We start from the raw sequence: 23,536 nt of genomic DNA, 5'->3' as shown, positions 1-23,536 counted from the left end.
ACAATCCATATTCAGGAATAAGGAGGAGAGAGTACCTTTAGGGCTTATATCCGGCGTAGCAACAGCCAGAAGGCAGAGTGGGTGTTTGAGGTAACAGGTAACGAAGGCTGTTAGTGGGGACAGCTTTCCTTTTTAACTGGGTGGGTTCGAATCAAGGAAGAGGCACCCAGTAGGACCCCGAGTCCCGCGCGCGGCCGGCAGAGGGCGCTGGGCTCACCGTCGCCGGGTAGGGGCGGTGCCGCTCAGTTCCCGGGGCGCAGGCGCACTCGTCGCCGCGGCGGCGGGGCTGGCGTTCCCCTGGAGGCTGGTGAGCCGCGCCGCGCAGGCCGAGGCCGAGGCCGAGGGCGGGGGCGCGGGGGCAGCCGCGGCTGGAGCCACTGGGTGGCTGGGGCGGGCTAGGGATGTGGCGGCCTCGGGTGTCCTCGGACCTATAGAAGACCTAGGGGCCACCCGCGCCAGCATTTTTTCCCTCGCGGTCCGCGCTCTTCCCCCCGAGAGCTGGGTGCACCGGAGCGCGGCGCCCGGACTTGACACAGGCCTGGCCGGGCGGCCCTGGAGGAGCAGGAAAGGCCTGCGGCGCGATCGAGGGGCGCGGGGTCCGGTTCAGCCCGGGGGTCCAGCCTCTCAGAGGCTCACGTCCTGGCCACTTTTAAAAGGAGAATGTCCCCTCCACCGTCCCTCTGCCCGCGGCACCCGGTGGCCGGAGCGACCTTGACCTGATGATTTATGCATCTGCGTAAGAGCAAGTTGCTCCGTGGCCGAAACCCTTTCGCTCCTAGGATTGATCCTTTTTGTGGTTATATTGTTTTAAAAACAGTTTTATTGAGATGTAATTTATGAAGCATACAGTTCACCTATCTAAAGTGCACAATTCAGTGTCTTTTTTTTTTTTAGACGGAGTCTGACTCTGTCGCCCAGGCTGGAGTGCAGTGGCACGATCTGGGCTCACTGCAAGCTCCGCCTCCTGGGTTCACGCCATTCTCCTGCCCCAGCCTCCTGAGTAGCTGGGACTACAGGCGCCCGCCACTACGCCCGGCTAATTTTTTGTATTTTTTGTAGAGACGGGGTTTCACTGTGTTAGCCAGGATGGTCTCGATCTCCTGACCTCGTGATCCACCCGCCTCGGCCTCCCAAAGTGCTGGGATTACAGGCATGAGCCACCGCGCCCGGCCAATTCAGTGTCTTTTAGTGTATTTGCAGAGTTGTGCAGCCGTCACCATAATTTTTTAGAACATTACCCCCCAAAAGAAACACCTCCTTTAGCTGTCACTCCCCCCTCCTATCTCCTCCCATTCTCCCAGCCCTAGGCAACCACTAATGTACTTCTGTCTCTGTAGATTTGCCTGTTCTGGATGTTTCGTATAAATGGAGTCATACATTAAGAAGCCGGTTGTGACTGGCTTCGTTCACGTAGCATAATGTTTTCTGGGTTCACCTGCCATAGGTTCGTGACTTCAGGACAGTTTCCTACTGGCTTTAGTTTCCTCTGGCAACTTGGGAATCAGTTGACATCTGTGGAACTTCTGTTATGGTTCAGGTGCTATTAACTGTGGAGGAGTGACTAATAACAGTATATATATAATATACATATATATATAATATATAAAATATATATAATATATAAAATATATATAATATATAAAATATATATAATATATAATATATAATATATATACAAAATATATAATATATACACAAAATATATAATATATAATATATATTATATATAATATATATACAAAATATATAATATATAAAAAATATATTATATATAATATATATACAAAATATATAATATATATAAAATATATATATATTTTCTTACTCATTTCCCCTCATTTCACAGGTGTTGAACTAATACAGTGTAGTCTCTTGTCCTCCAGAAGCTTACAGTCAGCAAGGAACAGATAGCCAAGTAAAGTAGGAAAGGGTAAGATGTTCAACGCCTGGCACAGTGGCTCATGCCTGTAATCTCAGCACTGTAGGAGGCTGAGGAAGGAGGATCACTTGAGCCTAGATTTTCGAGACCAACCAGGCCAAGACCTCGTTTCTATAAATAATTTAAAAAATTAGCCAGACGTGGTGGCTTGTGTCTGTGATCCCAGCTACTTGAGAGGCTGAGGTAGAATCGCTTGAGCCCGCGCAGTTGTGACTGCAGTGATCCCTGATCATGCTACTGTACTCTAGCCTGGGTGACAGAGTGAGACCCTGTCTCAGGCCAAAAAAAAAAAAAAAAAAAACATGTTCAAGCACTTAAGATGTGCCAGCCCCTGTGCTAGGCACTTTCCATATGTTAGCTAGGTTCGTCTTTACAGAAGCCCTGTGAGGTGGGTTATTCTTTTCTCCAGTTTACAGTGGGGGAAGCAGAAGTCCAGAGAAGTCAACCAGGTTGACCAGGATTACACAGCTAGTAAATAGCAGAGGTAGGCTTTTAAACTAGGGTTCTTTGTCTCCAAAACCTGCTCTGTAATCACAATAATTATATATGTGTGATTATAATCACAGTAAGTGATTACAGAGCAGTGTGATGACTGTAATAGGGGTGTGAATAGCATGGAATGAAAACCTGAAGGAGGTGACAGGGAACTGGACCTCTAAGGATGAAGAGGAATTCTTGAGGCAGGTGAAGAAGTCAAGGTAGGGGAAAGCACAGCATGTTTCAGAGATGATATTAACAACAACAGTTAGTAGTAAACACGTAGTGTGTGCCAGGCATCATGCTTAGTAGTCTAGGAGCATTATTTCATTCTTACAACAGTCCTATGTAGGAAATACTATTTATTAGGGACCCCACTGACAGATGGGGAGCAGACTTCGAGATAGGAGTTAAGAAACTCGTCCAGGGTCCTAGAACTAGCAAATGATGGAACCAGGATTTGAACCCAGACTATCTGATCCCAAAGTCCTCCAAGTTCAGTCTGTGGCTAAAATGCAGGAGGTATGGGAAGGACAGCAGGAGGGGAGATTGATGAGAGGGACTGAAACAGATCTCGGAAGGCCATGGGTAGAGAACTCTCTACAGAGGTTCTGAGGAAGGGGAGTGACAGGGTGTGCTTTTTAGGAAGTGTTCTTGGGTGGCACTGTGTGGACTGGGCTGGAAGGAGGGAGACAGATCAGGAGGTATTTGGATAGTCCCAGCCAGGTATGGGTACAAAGCTGGGAACCAAGGTAGTGCCAACAGGGGCGAAGGAGGCAGGAAGGGGGTGAGGGGACTGGAGAGCCTTGACTGTGTAGGAGAGGGACTGGGGGAGGCAGGGATTGCTGCCCCATTGCTAGCTTGGGAGAACACAGATGTGCAAGATGGAGCCCTGGAGTGGGTGGGGGCGGGAAGCAAAACCACTCTATTTCTATTTTTCAACTTTCCCCGTCAAGAAGAGTAATTGCATATTTAAAAAATGGCCTGTGCAGGCTTAATTTAGCTTGTATCAGTGCTCAATAGGGCATAATTTCTGGTTATTTTCTGCAGTTCCATTCTTTCGTTCTTTTTTTAATATATGACTTTTTCTCATTTATTTTTAGGTGCCTATATTGGGACATAGGTTAGGGAAAAGGACAGTGGGGTTAAATGGGACTGTGGGCCTGCTTCTCAACATCTGTGCCAGTGATACCACTTGACTTCCAGGAAATTCCCTTTGTAGCTTTATTTTCTCTTTTTAAAAATTCTGTCATATTCTCCTCTGGATTTGGTAAGAGCTTTGTTGTTAAGCATTTCTTTAGTTGCTCATTTCCTTTATCTGTGTAATTGATGTCAGCCTGGTGACTCTTTCTTTTGATTTTTTTTCCATCTATATGCAGGGGGAAGCTGCAGATGATGTCCTTGGGTTTCAGAAAGGCATGGAGCAAGGTTTTGTAGAGAAGATTGAGGAGTACTGGATGATAGTGCAGTCAAGTGCCTTTATAAATGCTTGAACCTAGTCATGCATGAATCCTGCTGGAGTTCTTTGTGGGGTCCTTAGTCCTGATCTGGTCAGTATTTTTATGGGTGGCTCAGACATAGCAGGTGGTTTCGCGAAGCAGATAAGGGCATAGTCTTTGGAATCAAATAGACCTAGATTCTATTCCAGGTCTTGCTCTATACTAGCTTTGTTGCTCCTGGCAAGTTACTTAACCTCTCAGGGCCTCAGTTTCCTCATCTATAAAGTGGGACTAATGATACCTACCTTAAAATATTGTTGTGAGGATTAAATGAGGTAAAATGAAAAGCTCTCAAACTTGGCATGTCCTACCCATTCCCTGGATGGGAGCCATCGGCTTTGCACAAGGCTCTGGGTTGGAGAGCTAGGTATACCAAACTGTTCATCTCTGTAGTCCTAGGGCTGGGTCCAGAGTTGTACACATGCTAGATACTCTGAATGGCATGGTGTAGTTGACTGATGCTTCCAGTATATAGGGTTACTCTCTTTCTCTTTGTTCTTACCCCGTGTTTACCTGGTATGTGACTGTTTCTGTGCTCTTGTTTTGTTGAATTGAGTTGGATAACATTCAGTCATATAACAGACCCCCACCAAGGATGGTGGCAGATTGTGACTCTGGAATGACCTCATAAAATAAAAGATGGGAAAACAGACTTAAGAACAGCTCAGGAGCCGGGCGCAGTGGCTCGTGCCTGTAATTACAGCATTTTGGGAGGCCAAGGCAGGTGGATCACCTGAGGTCAGGAGTTTGAGACCAGCCTGGCCAACATGGCGAAACTCCGTCTCTACTAAAAATACAAAAATTAGCTGGGCATGGTGGCATGAACATGTAATCCCAGCTCCTGGGGAGGCTGAGGCAGGAGAATTGCTTGAACCTGGGAGGCAGAGGTTGAGCCAAGATCGCACCATTGCACTCCAGCCTGGGGAACAAGAGCGAAACTCCGTCTCAAAAAAAAAAAAAAAAAAAAAAAGGAAAAAAAGAGCAGTATATGGAAAATTGCCTTTGAGCCAAATGCCAGGGCCACGTGAGGGCCCCAGCAGAGAATGCAGTCTGAGCTGCATTCCTTGAATTCCCAGGTCAAAGGAGGTAACAGGGCCACTGCCTGGGGAGTTGGTCAGAGCATGGCCAAACTGTTGTTTTCTTGTGGGACAGCATGTTTAAGAGTGGTGTCAAAAATAAAGGTACGTGTATTCAGAAGAGGGCACGTGGGACGGAGACACTTTGAGACGCAACAACACCTCCCGGCTGCTTACACTGGAAAAGGGACTAGGGAGGGGCTGCGATAGTTGACTGTGAATCATGAGAAGCTGGACTTGGGAGTAGGTGAGGGAAGATTTTGTCCCAAAGAGTAGAGCTCAGACCAGTGAGTGGAACTTTACAGTGGGGAATTTTAACTCAGAACTGGAGGGACTTTCCAATAATTTGAACAGAGTGAAAATGGGGGACTTGTGAGTTCCCTGCCACTTGGAGCACACATAGGGAGAAAAGCTGGGTGGCTCCCTGCCAGGTATGTTTTTAAAGCAATTTTTTATTAGGAAAATTTTCCAAATATATGGAAGTTGAAATAACAGCGCAGTGTTCACCCTTAACACCTACCATCTAAATGCGATCTGAACATTCTGTTGCATTTCTTCATCTTCCTCACTCTTCTCTCTGTGCTGTCTTTTGCTGAACTATTTGAAAGGAGGTTGCAGACCTGATGACACGTCACCTGTAAATCCTTTCGCCTGCATCTCCTGAGAGTAAGGTGATTCTCCTACGTAACTACATCAGTCTCATGACCCAAGAAAATTCGTAACTCACACTACCGTTTTCACGTCCAGTGAAGATTTTCATTCAGGAATTCGGCAAATCACTGTGACCACCATGTGGAGAATGGCTGGTGGGGCCCGAGGACAGGTGGATACCCTTCCAGCAACCCCGGCAAGAGCCTGAGCTAGAGGCCTGACCTAGAGTAATGTGGGGTGATGAAGGCTGCTTCAAGGTAACCACTGAGCATGGTGGCCGGGTCGGTGAGGGCTTTCAGGAGGAGAAGCCAGGCCACAGAGCTGAGTGTGGAAGAGGCAGGAGGTGTGCAGGAAGCAGAGAGGGGCACAGTAGGCAGAAGTAGGAGGATTCGTTCAAAATAGAAATTGAATGTCCACCAGGATAGTTAATTTTATGTGTCAACTTGACTGGGCCACAGGAGGCCCAGGTATTTGGTCAAACATTATTCTGGGTGTTTCAATGTGGGTATCTGTGGATGAGATTAACATTTAAATTGTTCGATGGAGTAAAGCACATAGTCCTCTATAATATGGGTGAGCCTTTTCCAATCTATTGAAGGCCTTAATAAAATGAAAAGTCTAAGCCTTCCCTGAGGAAGAGAATTCTCTTGCCTGTGGCTTTCGAACTGGCACATCAGCTCTTCCGGGTTCTACAGCAGCTTCCAGCCTTTGTATTTGAACTGGCACATTGGCTCTGCAGATTTTGGACTTGCCAATCTCCGTAATTGCACGAGCCAGTTCATTATAATAAACTTCTCTCTCTCTCTCTCTCTCTCACACACACACACACACACACACACACACACACACACACACACACCCTCCTATAGGTTCTATTTCTCTGGAGAACCCCAACGAATACATCTACTCCACACCAGACATTCTGTCCCGGTGCCGAGACCATAACAGGCAAACACAGCATGGGCTGTTATGGAGTGTGCCATACAGGACTCGGTTTGCCTGGACTAGGCCGTGGATGGTGAGAGGTGCAGATGAGGGGTAGGTAGGGGCCAGAGCGAGAGGGGCCTTGCAGGCCATGGACAGAAGCCTGGATTTTATTCTGTAGACCAGTGCTTTCCACACTTCAGGACCCTCATGATTTTTGCCGGGTCCACATTTCAATTGCATTATTTGTTTGATACATTTAAAAAAAAAAAATCAATTTTATGCCCATTTGAAAAAAATGCTTTAGGCCATTAATACCTATGAAAATGTGTTTTTTCCCCCTCATTGCACATGAAAATAAATGTAAAATCATTACAATAAAAAATACTGGCCATATACTACTTAAAATGATTTCAGATATTTGTTCTACATTTTGGGAAAAGTTGCCATGAATGATGGGGGCAGGGGTGGATATTAGGGGTTTTATGAAGGACAGGACACTTTGAGATTTATGTTTTAGAAAGAGTCACTCTGGCTCTTGGGCAGAGTAGGATGGCAGAAAATGGACTGGAAGACAGGGAGACCAGCTAGGGGCTGTTTCAGTTGTCCCAGACAGAGTCTGACCCAAGGGTATGCAGTGGAGTAGAGAGGAAGGGAAAAATATGAGGGGCATTCAGAGGTGAAATTTGATAGGACTTAGAAACCAGTGGCATGAGGCCCAGCGTGGTGGCTCATGCCTATAATCCTAGCACTTTGGGAGGCTGAGGTGGGCGGATCACCTGAGGTTGGGAGTTCGAGACCAGCCTGACCCAACATAGAGAAACCCCATCTCTACTAAAAATACAAAATTAGCCAGGTGTGGTGGCGTGCGCCTATAATCCCAGCTACTAAGGAGAATCACTTAAACCCAGGAGTGGGAGGTTGTGGTGAGCTGAGATTGCGTCATTGCACTCTAGCCTGGGCAACAAGAGCGAAACTCCATCTCAAAAAAAAAAAAAGAAAAGAAAAGAAAAGAAAGAAACCAGTGGCACGGGGATTGAAGAGGAGGAGGAACCTGGGTTGACTGATGATTTTGGTTTGGTTGCCTGGGAAGATGGAGCAGCCATCACAGAGGCAGGGAGCCAGGGTGCAGAGGCCAAGATCACGTCCAAAGGGCAGGGCAAGGGAGGTAAGTGTTGCCAGGCCCAGAGGCTTAGACTGCAGTTTTAGCAATGATGCTATGAGGTTCATTGCCCCTTAAATAATAGCAAACCCACGCTTTAAATCAAATTAAAACATTTTAGTTTAGCTCTTCTAAGTGGACCCACACATGTATTCTCTACTAGTTATTACTGAGAATGACTAAGTATTATAATTGAGCTGAAAATAATCTGCCGCCCATACTTGCTGGGTTGGTTACTAAGTATTGCTTGAGTTTTTAAGTAATGAAACAAAGTTGTGCTCTTTCCAAATGTTAATTTTGAGGACTGCAGATGGTAACCATCTGTTCCGCGACTAGCATTTTACAATATTTGATTACTACTTTATATAGTTTGGGGAAGCCTGCCAGTGGAGTCTACCCATCAGGTTGGGGACTTTGGTGGTATGTCTCCTGTGGTTGCCCCTCATGGTCTTGGTCACCCTGGAACGGGTTCCCCTCTGATTTCTGGGTGGTGAGTCAGACTGGCACGGTCATGATTGATAGCAGGAGGAACTTGAGAAGCCCTGTCTTGTCTGACTCTTCCTTACAGCCTGGAATCATCAGAGGGCATCATGGAAGAATTTGTGAGGTCAGGGTCTGTCCATCAGTTACAAGTTTTGGGTTACAAGTGACAAAACAATGAACCCCAGCTGCTTTGGTGAAAGGGGATTAATTGGCTCAGATCACTGAGAAGTCTAGGGGAAGGACTTCCTTCAGGTAGATGGTTTTAGGGCCAAAATGAATTCTTTTTTTTTTTTTTTTTTTTTTTGACTCAGAGTCTCACTTTGTATCATCCAGGCTGAGTGCCATGGTATGATCACAGCTCACTGCAGCCTTGACTGCCGAAGCTCAAGGGATCCTCCCATCACAGCCTCTTGAGTAGCTGGGACTACAGGCGTGTGCCACCATGCCCAGTTAGTTTTTTATTTTTTGTAGAGACAGGGTCTGCCTATGTTACTCAGGTTGGTCTCAAACTCCTGGCTTCAAGCAGTCCACCCATCTCAGCCTCCCAAAGTGCTGGGATTACAGGCGTGAGCCACCACCCCTGGCCCAAATAAATTCTTTGGGCTTGTTTTTATCTCAGGGTCTCAGTTCTGCCTTCTGCTATGTGAGTGTGGTCTCAGGCTTCTCGAGGAGGCAGGATGGCTTCACTGAGAGAGGATCAAATCCTGCCAGCATCAAGTTTAGTGGGAAGGAGCTAGAGTCCTTTCGCGCCACTTCTGCAAAAGTGTTGCGATGCACTGTGATTGGACTAGCTTTTGTCACATGCCCGTGTGTGAGCCAGTCCTTATACCCACGTGGATGCAGGGCTCTGATAGTCCCACTCAGACCTTCTGGGCTGAGGCCTGGGGAGGGGTGCACCCCAGATCACACACTGGGGCTACTAGAAGGGAGACTGGATGGTGGGGGTCAGACAACCACCTGTCTACTCCAGCATCAGAGCAAGAGCCCAGGGAACCAGGAGGAATTGGCTAACGTAGCTGAAGAGACACATTTATTGTTGCCGAGGAGATAATGGGATGTAAATGGAATGAAGGAGCCTCCGGAACCAGCTACTTCCTAAGCTTCCCTCCTTAGTTTAAGGGCATCTGATGGATTTAGTTTCTGGTTCTTTTTGCGAGGTGAGGGGAGGGTTTTTTTTTTTTTTTTTTTCTTATATGTTCCTTTAAAACTAAGGCCAGTCACTAGATCTCTTTTAGCTCCTTCATCTGGAACATAGAGGGTGTCTCTCTATACAGAGGAGACAGTAGCTTCATTCTGTTTAGTTAACAGTGAGTGAAGCCCGCTGTGGGCCAGGCGCTCAGCCCAGGGAGAGCCACAGGCAAGGTAGCAGATGAGTCCCTGGCAGCACCATGAGGGGGCACTGCAGCCCCACAGAGGACAGGGTGAGTGCCTCTGTCTCCAGAGAGGGACCGTGGGTAAGGGCTTCCAGGAGGAAGGACACTGAGCTGAGCCTGGAAGGATGAACAAGGTTCCTCACATGGAGAAGATGGGAAGGAGTCCATGGCCAGGGAACTGCATGTGCACCAAAAGGCACCACATTTGGTGGTTTGAGGGGTCTGGGAACACTTCATGAGACTGACTGGGATGTGCCCAGGACACTGATTCCAGAGCTCACATGGTACGGGGTGGAGGAGACTGGAGTGACAAGCCAGGTACTGGGACACCAGGCAGATGCTGTGGCAGAGGTTCAGGCAGGAGCCTGATAAAAGCTTTGCAAGCCCATATATTCTAGAACCTACCATTTAAAACAATCTATACTCTCATAGTTCCCTTAAAAAAGAAGAGGTTAGGCTAGAGTTGTGGGTTTTTTAGAGAGAGAGTGTTAACACAGAGAAGAATATGGGTTCCTCAGACACAAAAGAGAGCTTGCTGTGTAATTCCATTTATACAAAACTCTGGAAAATGCATCGGTTGCCTGGGGATGGGGACGTAGGGAGGGCGGGAGGGATGGATTACAAAGGGTATGAGGTAAATTTTGGGAATGATGGATATGTTCATTCTCTTGATTATGGCGGTGATTTCTCTGGTGTGTACCTGTGGCAGCACTTATCAAATTACATACTTTAAGTATATGAAGTTGGTTATATGTCAACTATACCTTTTTTTTTTTTTTTTTTTTTTAAAAAAAAGAAGGCTCTGAAACCAGACTGCCAGAGTTCAAATCCAAGCTCCAGCTTTATCAGCTGTGTGATCTTGGGCAAGTTATCAGACCTCTCTGTGACTGTGTTCATTAATCACATGTGAAGTGAATAGAGACAAACAAGTGCTCATTGTGATTCTGTTTTTTTTTTTGAGATGGAGTCTTGCTTTGTCACCCAGGCTGGAGTGCAGTGGTGCTATCTCGGCTCACTGCCATTTCCACTTCTGGGGTTTAAGTGATCCTCCTGCCTCAGCCTCCCAAGTAGCTGGGATTACAGGCATGTACCACTAAGCCTGGCTGATTTTTGTATTTTTAGTGGAGACGGGGTTTCACCATGTTGGCCAGGCTGGTCTCGAACTCCTGACCTTAAGTAATCTGCCCAACCTACAGGTGTGAGCCACCACACCCAGCCCATTGTGATTTTTATGATAACTCATAGCAAAATGAAATCATGTGCCCACGCTGTGGTGACTCTGTCCAGCGTCTTCTCTGTGCAGAGTCCCCTAGATTCATGTTTCTCAGACTTTAAAATGTGCATACAAATCTCCTGGCATCCTTGTTAAAATGCAGGTTTGATCTGGTGGGTGTGAGGTGGGGCCTGAGACTGCATTTCTGTTGATCTCCCGGTGCTGTGGGTTTTGCTGGCTCAGGAGCACACTTTGAGTTTTGAAGCTCAGGCCTGTAGGCATTCTCCCCTCTGTGGCTTGGTGCCCTCACCAGACCAGGACTGATGTCGGAGCTGGTTTCCTAGTGATTTTCCTAGTGATTGCCCCTCAGGGTCTTCCTGCTTATCTACCCTACCCTGCCTGTGAGGGACACCTACTCACGCACCATCTGAAGTTGAGTTCCAGAAAGAAGACGCCAGAGCTGAGGCTGTACATCTCCCTCCACACTCACCCTTGGTCTTGCGGGCCTGCTCTGGGCTAGAGCTTCTGTAGGACTGAATGCCCAGCCCACCGCAAGGCGCAGGCTCCATGGGATGGGACAGGAGGGGCCACTGTACTGCACCAAGGCTGCTTCCCAGAGTACTGGGACCTGGGGGTCAGGGCTGAGTATAGAACTTGGCTTGATGCCCTGGAAGTGATGCTCCTTGTTTTCCAGGGACAGAAGGTCTCACGGATGGCCCCGCTGCCAGGGGCAGAACTGGTTCAGAGGCCACTGCAGCTCTACCGATACTTGCTGCGCTGTTGCCGGCAGCTGCCGACCAAGGGCATCCAGCAGCATTACAAGCATGCTGTCAGGCAGGTGGGAGCTGGGTCCACCGGGTCTGGGGGCTGCCTCTAATGGCAGGCTTGGGGGTGTGGGTCAGAGGTCAAGGCCAGGGCACAGAGCTAGTCTCTGAGATGGTGGTGAGGTGGCAGTGTGGCAAGAGCCACAGGAAACCGGTGCTGGGCAGCCCAGCTCCTCTCTGTCGAGGAAACACAGGGTGCATCAGCCAGCATACCAGCTGTGCTAGGGCACGTATGAGGCAGCTAAGTGGGTAATTAAAATAGACTGTGGGGCACGACATCATTTAGGCAGGCATCCCTGCCAACAGTGTACAACTTGAATTGAATCCTGAGAAAACATCAGGTAAACCCAAATGGAGAGGTCATCTGCCACACAACGAATAGGCCTGTGCTCATCAAAAATGTCAGTGTCATGAAACACAAAGAAAGGCAAAACTTGGATTAGAGAACTCAAGAGATATGGTGACTAAATGTAATGTATGATCCTAGACCAGAAAAAAATTGCTGTAAAGAATATTACTGGGAGCCAGACATGATGGCTCATGCCTGTAATCCCAGCATTTTGGGAGGCTAAGGCAGGCAGATTGTTTGAGCTCAGGAGTTCAAGACCAACCTGGCCTTTTCTACAGAAAAATCAAACAATGAGTTGGGAGGATTGCTTGAACCCGGGAGGTCGAGGCTGCAATGAGCTGTGATTGTGCCACTGCATTCTCACCTGGGTGACAGAGTGAGAACCTGTCTAAAAACAAAACAAAACAAAGCAAAACACTGTTACTGGTGCAGTGTATGAAATTGGAATGTGGGCTATAGATTATAGTGTTGTTTCAATGTTGAGTCTTCTGCATTTGATTATTGTGGTTATGTCAGAGGATGCCCTTGTCATTAGGAAATACACATGGGAATGTTTAGGGGTAAGGACGGGGTGTCTGTAACTTATTCTTAAATGCTTCTGAAAAGACTTATACATACTTATATAAAGAGAATGATAAAGCAAGTATAGCAAAATGTTAACAATCAGTGATTCTGATAGGAAATTATTTGTATTATTATCACAGCTTTCTGTAAGTGAGAAATCATTTCCAAATAGAAAGTTAGCTAAAATTCATACAAATATAATATGGAAAGTTAAAAAAAAAAAAAAAGAGGTGGCAGTAGCCACAGAGGGCTGTGGAGACGTGGAGAAGGGAGCAGTTAGCTGTCTGGGGAGTCAAGGAGGGCGTCCCAGAGGTGGATGCTGAGGGGGCTCCTAAAGATGAGCAGGGGGATGTGTGGGGCTGGGAGTGACGGGGAGGGAAAGAGGCCAGTTCTGTTTCTTTTTGAGATGGAGTTTCACTCTGCACACAGGCTGGAGTGCAACGGTGCAATCTCGGCTCACCACAACCGCCACCTCCTGGTTCGAGGGATTCTCCTCCCTTAGCCTCCCGAGTAGCTGGGATTATAGGCATGCGCCATCGCACCCAGCTAACTTTGTATTTTTAGTAGAGATGGGATTGATCTTTGTTGTCAGGCTGGTCTCGGGCTCCAGACCTGAGGTGATCTGCCCACCTTGGCCTCCCAGAGTGCTGTGATTACAAGCGTGAGCCACCACGTGTGGCGCCAGTTCTTTTTGGAAAGCAAAACCTGAATCTTAGAATGCTTCTCAAGGGTGAACATCTGGTCAAAAGCAAACAGCATCCCATGCTCTGCATTGGGCCTGGATGGATTTCCTGAAACTACTCTGTCTACTGCCTCCCCTTCCTTCCCTGTGTGGCTTTCCTAGCACTGGGCTGAGAGAAGCCCTACTTCTTCCTCCCTGCTCTGAAACCTATGCAGAGATCTCACCCTGGGGAAAACAGCTTCTTCTGAGGAAGAGAGATGGAAGTTTCCCCTTGGCCTCCACTGCCTGATAGCTTTTGGGCTCAGCTTGATTTAGGGGTAACTTGGGGGCCAGTCTTTGCACCCACCCTGGTGGCTTTGCAGTCACATAGACTAAGATTCAAATGCTATTGTTCAGCAGCCAAGGGGGGACTTCTGAGCCTCTGTTTCCTCATCTCTGTGTGGGATAATCATAACTGTCTATGGGGGATGAAGAGAGCTGCTGGGTATACAGTACCCAGCAGTGTCCCTGGCCTGTGACTGGTGCTCTGAAGCTGTCGGTCCTGGGAATTTTGCCTAGTCATCTTTCCTTATGCTTAAACTTGCAGAGTTTTCGGGTTCATTCAGATGAAGACAACCCTGAGAGAATCCAGCAGATTATTAAAAGGGCCATTGAAGATGCGGACTGGATCATGAACAAAGTAGGTGCTCGGCCGCCGGGCTCTGCCTGCGAGCTGGGGTGATGATGGCTGTGATCCCCATGACCACTAGAGGCCACTCCTGCCCCACAGTTGAGAATGGTCCCTGTGGAGGAGGCCACCAGCCAGCTGCTTCCCTCCTCCAGAAGCTGAAAGGTGAAGGCAGATCCCTTCTGGTTGCAAGTGGGGAGGGGCTCTTACTCTTCGTCCTTAAAGGCAAATTTCCGCCCAACAGTGCTGATGGAGTTGAGAGGGTCAGTAGGAAGAAGCAGGGGAAGCTATAGTGCCAGAGCCGGAAGTGGCGCTGTGACGCCGCAGACAGGAAAGCTGTCCTGGGGAGGGACTCCCTGTCTCGGGGGTGTATTCACACTGGGGCAGAATTATGGAGGAAACATTCAGTATGTTTTGGTGGAGGAAGGGAGGGAGTCAGGAATGTTGACTGGCTTCTTGGCCCTTAGATGCTTGTATTAGGAGGCCCTAGAGAGTTGGAGTGTGCCCCTACCTCCCTGTCCTTCTAACTCACTCTCCAGATATGGGACCCAGCGTCCATTTTAAAAAAACCCAGTGATTATAGCAACTGGCTTCCAAGGGTCCTCCTCCACCTGGGATTTTTTTTCCCCCTGAAACAAGACTCAGAGAGGACAGGCACCCCAGTTTCCTTATTATCCTCCCTCCCCACCCCTGTCAGCTTCCTTTTTCATTAAAGAAGAAAGGGAGTCCAGGCATGAACTAGAGATTTGGCTGCCCAGTGCCTCTTGCCTGGGTTTCACCACCTCCAAGAAGCCCCTGCAGGAGGCAGGTGAGGTCCAGATGATGGAGGCTTGAGATTTCCCCAGAGTCCTCCTGCCCCTGTTGGCTTCCCTCCTCCACTTCAAATCTCTCTGTCTTGCAGTATAAAAAACAAAACTGAGAGCCCGGAGAGTGAGCCTTCCTGGCCTCTGGAAGTTGAGAGGCGCCTCTTCTGGAGCTCAACAGCAGCAGCAGGTTTGGAAGATCCATTGGCCTTGTTGGCTGAAAGCTAGAAATCAGGGGAGAAGCTGACCTTGCTTCGGAGTCTCCTCTTGCCGCGGCCATGTTGCCAGCATCCTTTATGTTTGTACTTCCAGCCACTTACGATGTGAAATTTGGGGAGAATGTGGTATTTTTTTGTTTCTTTTGTGTATTTTTTATTTTTGTGTTTTTGTTCTTTTACTTTTCTCTGAAAGTGATTCATTTATTCTGGAGATCTCTTTATCATTCTCTGAGTCCCAGAGCAGATGTCCCCTCAGGTAGCAACCTGTACAGAAGAAAGCGTGTGGGTTTTAGAAGCAGACAGATCTGGATTTGAATCCCAGATTCAGTAAGATGAAGGTGAAGTGCCTCACACAGGATGTGGCACATGACAGTGCCTGAAGGGCTCCCTTCAAGGAAGCCGTCCTGCCCCACCCCCTCCTCTTTTCCTGCAGTGCCCTGCACAGCTCTGCTCCAGTACACACCGCGTCGGGTCTCAGTTATTTGTTTGCGAGGTTGCCCTGTCCCTGCTTGTAGCCCCTGAGCCCTCACAGTTGTCACACACCCAGCAGTCTGCCAAAGAGCTGCTTTTCCTGACCACTGTCTCTCTATGCCCAGGGAAGTCAAAGCCCTGGGCCTTGCCTTCAGGGAGTTGACAGTGTCCGTGAAGTGGTGAAGTGCCCACCACATGAACCAAGGAGAGACACCAAAGCAGCTGCGGTGGACTCTGGCCTGTCCAAGCCTCTGCGCACCTGCAATCTGTTTCCACTGGCCCTTCCCTGCTTTGCCACCATTGTGGAAGAATAGAAGGGAGGGGGAGAAGGTGGGTGGGCTCAGGGAGAATGACCAGAGTGGCCAGAAGATGCAGAGAGAAGTCCCACTGGGATTTGAGTATTCCCTAAGGGCACTCAGTCACAGGGATGAAGTAGTGTGTGTTTGTATCCTTGTAATTATGTGAGTTAAAATGACTCAGAGATATTTATGTGTGCGTGTGTACTCCGCTGACAATGAAGTAAATATATCAATTTGTGGAAGCTCGTGTGTCTTCTCAACTGATAAACCTTACATTCCCTAAGCATACGTTGTCCCCCTCCTGAGTGTCATCCACTCTTGAGAACCTACAGTCAAGTCAGATAAAGCTGCCCAGGAGGGGTCATTCTTCAGAGAAGGTGACTGGGACTGGCCCCACTGCTAGACAACAGTTGATGAGGTCACATCTGCCCCACTAGGGTATGAGCAAGCTGAGGGGTTTCAGGCTAGGGCCAAAGCTGAGCCAGGCCCCTGTCCGCACCCCGTCATTGAGCTGGGGGCCCCTTCTCAGGTGGCAGGGCTGTATTGTAATCATAGGAGTGGGGGCAGCTGTATCCCAGATGTTTTCCCAGCTGGAGAGAAATGAGTGAAGGCTGACAAAGGTTTGGGATAGAGTTAGTGTCACTTGCTCTTGACCAACTCCTGGAGTGGTTCTGTGACCTGTGGTTCCTGGGTAGGTCCTTGGTCCAGCTGTGCTGACTCACCATGTGTCAGACGGTGGGTGCCCAGCTCCAGCATGCGGCTGGCCTGTGAGGGAGCCAGCAAGGGGTGGGGTGGGTGCACGGTGTGTTGGTTGCTCTCCCCCAGCCCCTGTGCTGCCACTGAGGGTAGTGAGCCAGGTCGTGCAGGGGCCCACGGTAGGGGAGGCACGATGCATGTGGCACTGTGCACACAGGGGCGCTGTTGAAGCCTGGGAGAGCCTCCCATCCTCAGCAGCAGCCTTGCCTTCCAGCCTGCCCTCTGACTTTCACTACTCCCAGCCCTGTGTGGACCGTGGGGATGGGTCCTTCATCTCTTCTCTCAATTCTCAAATGCCCAGAGTTGAAGGTTTCCAGAGTAGCCTCCAAGCAAATGGAAGAAGGAGATGAAGGTTTGACCCAGAGTCAGCCAGTGTGGCCTGCTGGAAGGGGCTCTGGAGATACACACACCTGAATTTGAATCCCAGTCTGTCACTTAGTGGTGGTGTGATTTGGGGCAGATTTGTTAATTTGTCAGGCTTACTTTGTTCATTGCTACAGGTTGCACATCCCACGGGGTGGTGAGGTTATGGCAGTGCACACAAATGGGCTGTCAGCCATGTGGCTTCCATCTCTTGTCTTTGGTTTACCTGGTGACAATACTTCTCTCCTTTTCTTTTCTTTTCTTTTTTTTTTTTGAGATGGGGTTTTACACTGTTGCCCAGGCTAGAGTGCAGTGGCACAATCTCAGCTCACTGCAACCTCTGCCTCCCGGGTTCAAGTGATTCTCCTGCCTCGGCCTCCTGAGAAGCTGGGATTATAGACGCCCGCCACCACACCCAGCTAATTTTTGTATTTTTAGTAGAGTTGGGGTTTCACCATGCTGGCCAGGCTGGACTTGAACTCCTGACCTCAAGTGATCTGCCTGCCTCAGCCTCCCAAAGTGCTGGGATTACAGGTGTGAACCACCGTGCCCAGCCTACGCTTCTCTTTAAGTGGGTCCTTACGGCTCTCCCTGGTGTCCACTGCACAAGCAAAGTGTCAGCAGGAAAGCATCTGACACATGTTGTCCACACTTAGATACTCCTTTGGATTCACATTGCCTTTCTGGGGTGCATTTGAATTATAAAGTTTCTGGGTTTATCTGTGTAGCGAAAGACAGACGTTAAAACCCACAAGGGCCTCCTTTGCAAGACCCTGCATATCTGAGGCTGACTCCTGCGGCAGTGCTAGCCTTGAGTCCTACACGAGCACATGATGCCTGGGGCAGAGCCTGTCCTGCACTCTGCAGTTCCATTTCTCGCCCGTGTGCCCACCCCGTCTTCATTGAACATTTACTGCACGGTCTTCCCTCCACGCAGGAAGGGACTCACAGTCTAAGGGAAAGACAGGCGTGGGTTGCCTGGAGGTTGAGCAATTGTGGCTCATAGGATGTGATCGTAACATAGATTTATCTTTTTCTCTCACAATTCCTTTGTATATTTTTTCTGGAGGTTCCTGTTCTCCCTGTCCCTGGATGAAAACTGAGACAAAGTCTCAAACATTCTTGGCTGGACTCAAATTTTAAAAACCCAAAAGTATGGCTACTTTTAAGTCACAAAACAGTTTCAATGCATGAAGTGAAATGTCCAGGCTCAGGAAAATAAAATTTCAAAACTTGTATTAAGATTCAGGCATCGGCCGGGCGTGGTGGCTCAAGCCTGTAATCCCAGCACTTTGGGAGGCCGAGACGGGCGGATCACAAGGTCAGGAGATCGAGACCATCCTGGCTGACACAGTGAAACCCCGTCTCTACTAAAAAATACAAAAAAACTAGCCGGGCGAGGTGGCGGGTGCCTGTAGTCCCAGCTACTCGGAGGCTGAGGCAGGAGAATGGCGTGAACCCGGGAGGCGGAGCTTGCAGTGAGCCAAGATCACGCCACTGCACTCCAGCCTGGGCGGCAGAGCGAGACTCTGTCTCAAAAAAAAAAAAGATTCAGGCATCTCCCTTTCTCCCAGTTGGGATCTGCTGCAGAGAGACCTCTGTCAGATAAGGAGACAGAAGCATCTTTGCTAGCTTGCGAGAGGGGCATTTCAGGCCAAGGAGTAGCTTAAGCAAAGGACAGAAGTAGCACCACTTGTTCAGGGACTCGCATGCTGCTTGGTGTGGTTAAGACATCGCGGTGAGTGGAGAAAACAGGGGTGGAAGTAGAGGGTGTGAGGCTGGAATACACCACGGGAACCAAATCGTGCAGAGCCTTGCAGGCCTTGCTAAGGAGTTTGGACCTTCTCCAAAGGGGCGATTTTGTAATCAACCCTTTATGTAGTTGTCTCCCCCACCAAAGAGTGAAGCCCTTGAAGCAGGAACCAGGTATTGGTCATTACAGAACCCTCCAGGCCAGTTGTGTGTCTGCTGCCCAGGCTGTAAGCTCTTAAGTGTTGGCTTAATGGAAAGAATGATGATCGCAGGCAAACTGTGATGTCTGTCTTTCGTTCGTTTGTTTCTCACTGCTTTCTAGTAATGAGAAAGGCTGGGAGATGGTGAGTATTTCTTGGCTAAGTCTTCTTAGCACCGATGGATGCGAGCTGCTTTGGAGGAGGGAACACTGCCCTCACCGCACAACCGGCAGGCACTTCCTCCAGGAAGTTTGCCTTGGTGCAGAGAGAGGATTTCTCCCAAAGTAAAGGTTACCAAGTGCTGAAACCCAGCCTTCCTCCCATCCTCTTGAAATGAACCTGTCCATTTTGCCTCCCTAATGGGTGGAGATTAACTTGAGCGTCCGAAACAAACAAAACAGACACCCTTTGTGTGATGATGGAGAACCATGGCTGTGGCCGGTTTGACCTGAGGGAGTAAACTCGTTAACTTGGGGTGGGTGACTGTAGTTTGAGGTGATGAGAGGCTTTAGAACAGTGCCTTACGGGATTAAGAGCACCGTGTGGAGCAGGTAGGCACAAGGTCACCCCAGAAAGGCACATGGTTTCAACAACGAATCAAAGAAGCAGGGTGCAGGGTTGGAGCCAGTTAAAGCAATCTGCTAATGAACTGCTCAGAGGCTGCAAGATTGCTTTTGAGCCTCTCCGAAGAAATGACAAAATGTTTCTCAGTGGAACAGCTTCAAATCTTTCCTTTAAAGATCTGGTGAGCAAAGGAGGAGGAACACTTACTAGCGTCTACCGCATCCCTGGACTGAGCAGACGATGAGGACACGAAGGAAGAATCGGTCCATAGACAGTCAGTGAGCTCCACAGGAAGGACTTGGTTTAGTTCACCACTCTCATCCTGCCAGCACCCAGCACAGTGTCTGGCACATAGTATGAGCTTCCCAAGCATTTGTTGAATGAATACGTCACAGTGCTTGCCTCTGGAACTTACCGTCCAGTGGTAGACAGGCCTTTAATCCTGTACACACTATGCAGTGTGAGAAGTGCTAGGGCTCTGTATGGGTTGCAGTCGGGCCCCAAAGGAAGGGCATGCCCATTTCCTCTGCAGTGTGCCGTATATTCATTTACCCATTCATTCTTTAATTCAACAAACATTGAACACCTCCTATTTATGGAGAATCCCATCTATATCTCCATCTGGACTGGGTTATGAATGGTTTAATTTGCTCTTTTATTGATCTGTATGGCTTCTGGAAATGGGTGGCCCCATCAGTTTTAGGTGGCTATGATTACACACAGTAATCCAGAAGCTTCTTTCATGTGCCAATTTTTTTTTTTTTTTTTTTTTTTTTAGGCGGAGTCTCGCTCTGTCGCCCAGGCTGGAGTGCAGTGGCCGGATCTCAGCTCACTGCAAGCTCCGCCTCCTGGGTTTACGCCATTCTCCTGCCTCAGCCTCCCGAGTAGCTGGGACTACAGGCGCCCGCCACCTCGCCCGGCTAGTTTTTTGTATTTTTAGTAGAGATGGGGTTTCACCGTGTTAGCCAGGATGGTCTCGATCTCCTGACCTCGTGATCCACCTGTCTCGGCCTCCCAAAGTGCTGGGATTACAGGCTTGAGCCACCACGCCCGGCCTCATGTGTCAATTTTTAAAGTATTATTTTTCTAAAAGTTTGTTTCCTATTTATAGACGTTAGTACACACACACACACACACACACACACACACACACACACACACACACACACACACACACACAGATACACCACTACCTATAACTTCTGTTGCTAACAAGTCTGGCTGAGAAATAGTGAATTCCTTGACATGTTTTTCTGATACTGTCATCTTTCTATTCACATGACTAATCTTTAAAACTCTTGAGTAAGAGAAGGTAAGAGGAATTGTCCAAGAGGACAACTTGCCAATCCAGGCTTAGCCTGGAGGTAAACAAACATCCTCATCCTTGTCTTCATCTTTGCTGCAGTGTGGATTTCATGCTGTCTCTGGCGCAAGCTCCTATTTTTTTCCCTTGCATACTTAGCTGGGTCAGAAAACAACCTGGGTCAGAACCCTGGCTTAAAAGTGAACAGAGGGAGAGCACAGGGAATATGGAAAAAGCCCCAGGCCTTCATAGCCAAACAAAAGCTTCTCCAAATGTAGGGAGCCATTCTCATCCACTCATGTTAACTCAAGCATTAATCAAGCACTATCCACCTTCCCAGCTTAACACTCCCATTAAAAGGGCAAACATGCTATGGAAACCAAATACCAAAATAGGCAAAGGATCTGAACCGGCATTTCACCAAAGAGGATATACAAGTGGCCAATATGCACACAAGAGATGCTTCTCAGCCATTAGGGAAATGCAAATCAAAACCACAATGAGTTATCACTTCACACCCAGTAGAATGGCTATAATAAAAAAGAGATAATAACAAGTGTTGGTGAGGATGTGGAGAAACTGGAACCCTCATCCAGTGATGAGGGAATGTAAAGTGGTGTGGCCACTTTGGAAACAGTTTGGCAGTTCCTTAAAATGTTAAACATAGAGTTACTGTTTAACCTAGCAAGTCTGTTCCTATGTATATACCCAAGGAAAATGAAAACACGTTCACACAAAAATCTTGTACAGAAAAGTTTATAGACTTATTCATAAAAACCAAAAAAGAAAACAGAACAAATGTCCTTCAACTAAAGAATGGATAAATAAAATGTAGTATAGCCACACAATGGAATATTGTTTGGCAAGAGAAAGAAATGAAGTATTATGCATGCTGCAACATGAGTGAACCTCAAAAACATTACACTAAGTGAAAGAAGCCAGTTACAAAAGACAAAAGATATAGTGCATGATTCCATTTGTTATGAGATGTCCGTAACAGGCAAATCTATGGAGAAAGAAAGTAGATTAGCCAAGGGCTAGGGACGGCTAGGGGTAGGGGTGGGGAGGAATGAGAATGACTGCTAATAGCTATGGGTTTTTTTTTCTCTTTGAATGATAAAAGCATTTTAAAATTAGATTGTTGTGATGGTTGCACAACTCTGTTACCGTACTAAAGATCTGTGAATTGTACACTTCAAATGGGTGAATTGGATGGTATGTGAATTGTATCTCAATAAAATGGCTAAAAAGCAAAAGAAAGCAAATATCCAGAGAAAACCAAATAAATTCCATTGTATCTGGAAGGTACCACCCAAACCGTCACTAATGTCCAGAAAATTCCCTTCTCCTTGACCAGTTTCTTTTCTTTTTCTTTTAATTAATTAATTCATTTTTTTTCAAGACAGGGTCTCGCTCTGTCACACAGGCTGGAGAGCAGTGGATGGATCTTGGCTCATTGCAACCTCCAACTCCCAGGTTAATGCAGTCCTCCCACCTCAGCCTCTCAAGTAGCTGGGACTACAAGTGCATGCCATCACACCTGGCTATCTGTGTATTTTTTGTAGAGATGAGGTTTTGCCATGTTTTCTAGGCTGGTCTTGAACTCCTGGCCTCAACCAATCCCCCTCCCTCAGCCTCCCAGCGTTGGGATTATAGGGATAAGCCACCCGGCCTGGCCGAGTAGTTTCTATTGAAAGAAACAATTGTCTTCCTCTCCAGGGGTATCTGAGGTTGGATTTTTCTACTTGGCCCGAGGACTGATCCCGATGCCATCTTCACCTCCTGCCTTTATAATCCTGTGGGGGAGTTCTTACCTCTGCAGAGAGAAACAAGCCAAGAGAGGCTAAGTCATTTGTCCAAGGTTGCATCTCAAGAAACCACATGGCCCAGGTCGGTCCCTTTCTGGAGGTTGAAGGCTGCTCTTCCTAAGGTGCTAAGAGACAATAGCCTATCTCCATTAAATTATGTTTAATTTTTTTTTTTTATTCTCACCCCCTCTCAGAAATCTAAGAGATTTAAAAGGATTTGGGAAAATGCATTTTTGATTATAAGCAGCTTAATGGATTTTCCCAACTGGGAACCTCCACCTCAATCCCTTGTCTCAGTATACTCCAAATTTATTGTCACTTTTTATATGTGCCAGGGCATGAAACAAGTTGGGAAGCATAGGGTTAAAAGACAGACTTTTCCTGGGCATGTTCTGTGGCTGAAGGCACTGGACTGGACGGAGGTGTCTCCCTCTGGCTCATATATGATCCCCACAATCCAGAAAACGAGCTAAGACATTGTTAGGATAGATGTCTCTCAGGGAAGTTGTGATGTTACCTATAATGTGCTTAGCTAGTGCCTGGCACTCAGCCACTGATCAATAAATGTAACTGCCATGCTTGTTAACTGCACATGGTCTTGTTATTGAACCAAACTGGGATCCACTCACCTGGTGCAATAAAGTCCAACCCTGACATCAAGATTGCAGGGTGCCAAGCAAGGAGAATAGGGCAGTTCAGGCTTAAGACCTGAACTCCTCCATGGCTTACAGGTAAGGGTTTTTAAAGGTGAGGAGGCAGAGGTTACAGGCAAAGTCATATATCAGTGCACGGAGGCTATATATGAGTTTGACCAAAAAAGGAGGGCCATCTCAAAGCAGGAGGGAGGGGGTAGCCAGGCGTCATAGATGGATTCAACGATTTTCTGATTTGCAATTGGTTAAAGAGGTAAAGCTTTGTCTAAAACTTTGGAATCAGTAGAATATTAGTTCTGGCCCAGGGACATGACCTCCGCCAGGCTCCTCAGGAAGAAATTTAGAACGATGAAGAACAGTGGTCAGAGTTTGGTCCTTAGTCCCCCTTATCTGAGGTCTTCAAGCCAGTGGATCCATTTGGTGGAGTTCCAGGTTTCTGCCAAACAACTCAGGGACATGTGTT

At 47.8% G+C, this 23,536-nt stretch overlaps 1 protein-coding gene across 3 annotated transcripts; it reads left to right on the top strand.

Moving 5' to 3' along the window:
• The first annotated feature begins 242 nt into the window (after positions 1–242).
• LOC105476000 (LYR motif containing 9) lies at positions 243–15,916 on the top strand. Of its 3 annotated transcripts, none has more exons than XM_011731563.3 (4): positions 243–307; positions 11,492–11,635; positions 13,803–13,895; positions 14,785–15,916. In XM_011731563.3, the coding sequence occupies exons 2-4, from the start codon at positions 11,510–11,512 to the stop codon at positions 14,800–14,802; spliced, it is 237 nt and encodes a 78-aa protein (XP_011729865.1). In that variant the 5' UTR covers positions 243–307; positions 11,492–11,509; the 3' UTR covers positions 14,803–15,916. The 3 variants fall into 3 exon arrangements, with proteins under 3 accessions (XP_011729865.1, XP_011729850.1, XP_011729857.1); XM_011731548.3 differs by lacking the exon at positions 243–307 and adding an exon at positions 2,208–3,966 and having other exon boundaries at positions 14,785–14,968; XM_011731555.3 differs by lacking the exon at positions 243–307 and adding an exon at positions 4,889–5,899 and having other exon boundaries at positions 14,785–14,968.
• The last annotated feature ends 7,620 nt before the right edge of the window (positions 15,917–23,536 follow it).

Source organism: Macaca nemestrina, chromosome 17, assembly GCF_043159975.1.
Source record: "Macaca nemestrina isolate mMacNem1 chromosome 17, mMacNem.hap1, whole genome shotgun sequence".
NCBI classification, from domain to species: Eukaryota; Metazoa; Chordata; class Mammalia; order Primates; family Cercopithecidae; genus Macaca; species Macaca nemestrina.
The sequence above is the reverse complement of the archived record's forward strand: the minus strand, read 5'-3'. Positions and strand labels throughout refer to the sequence as shown.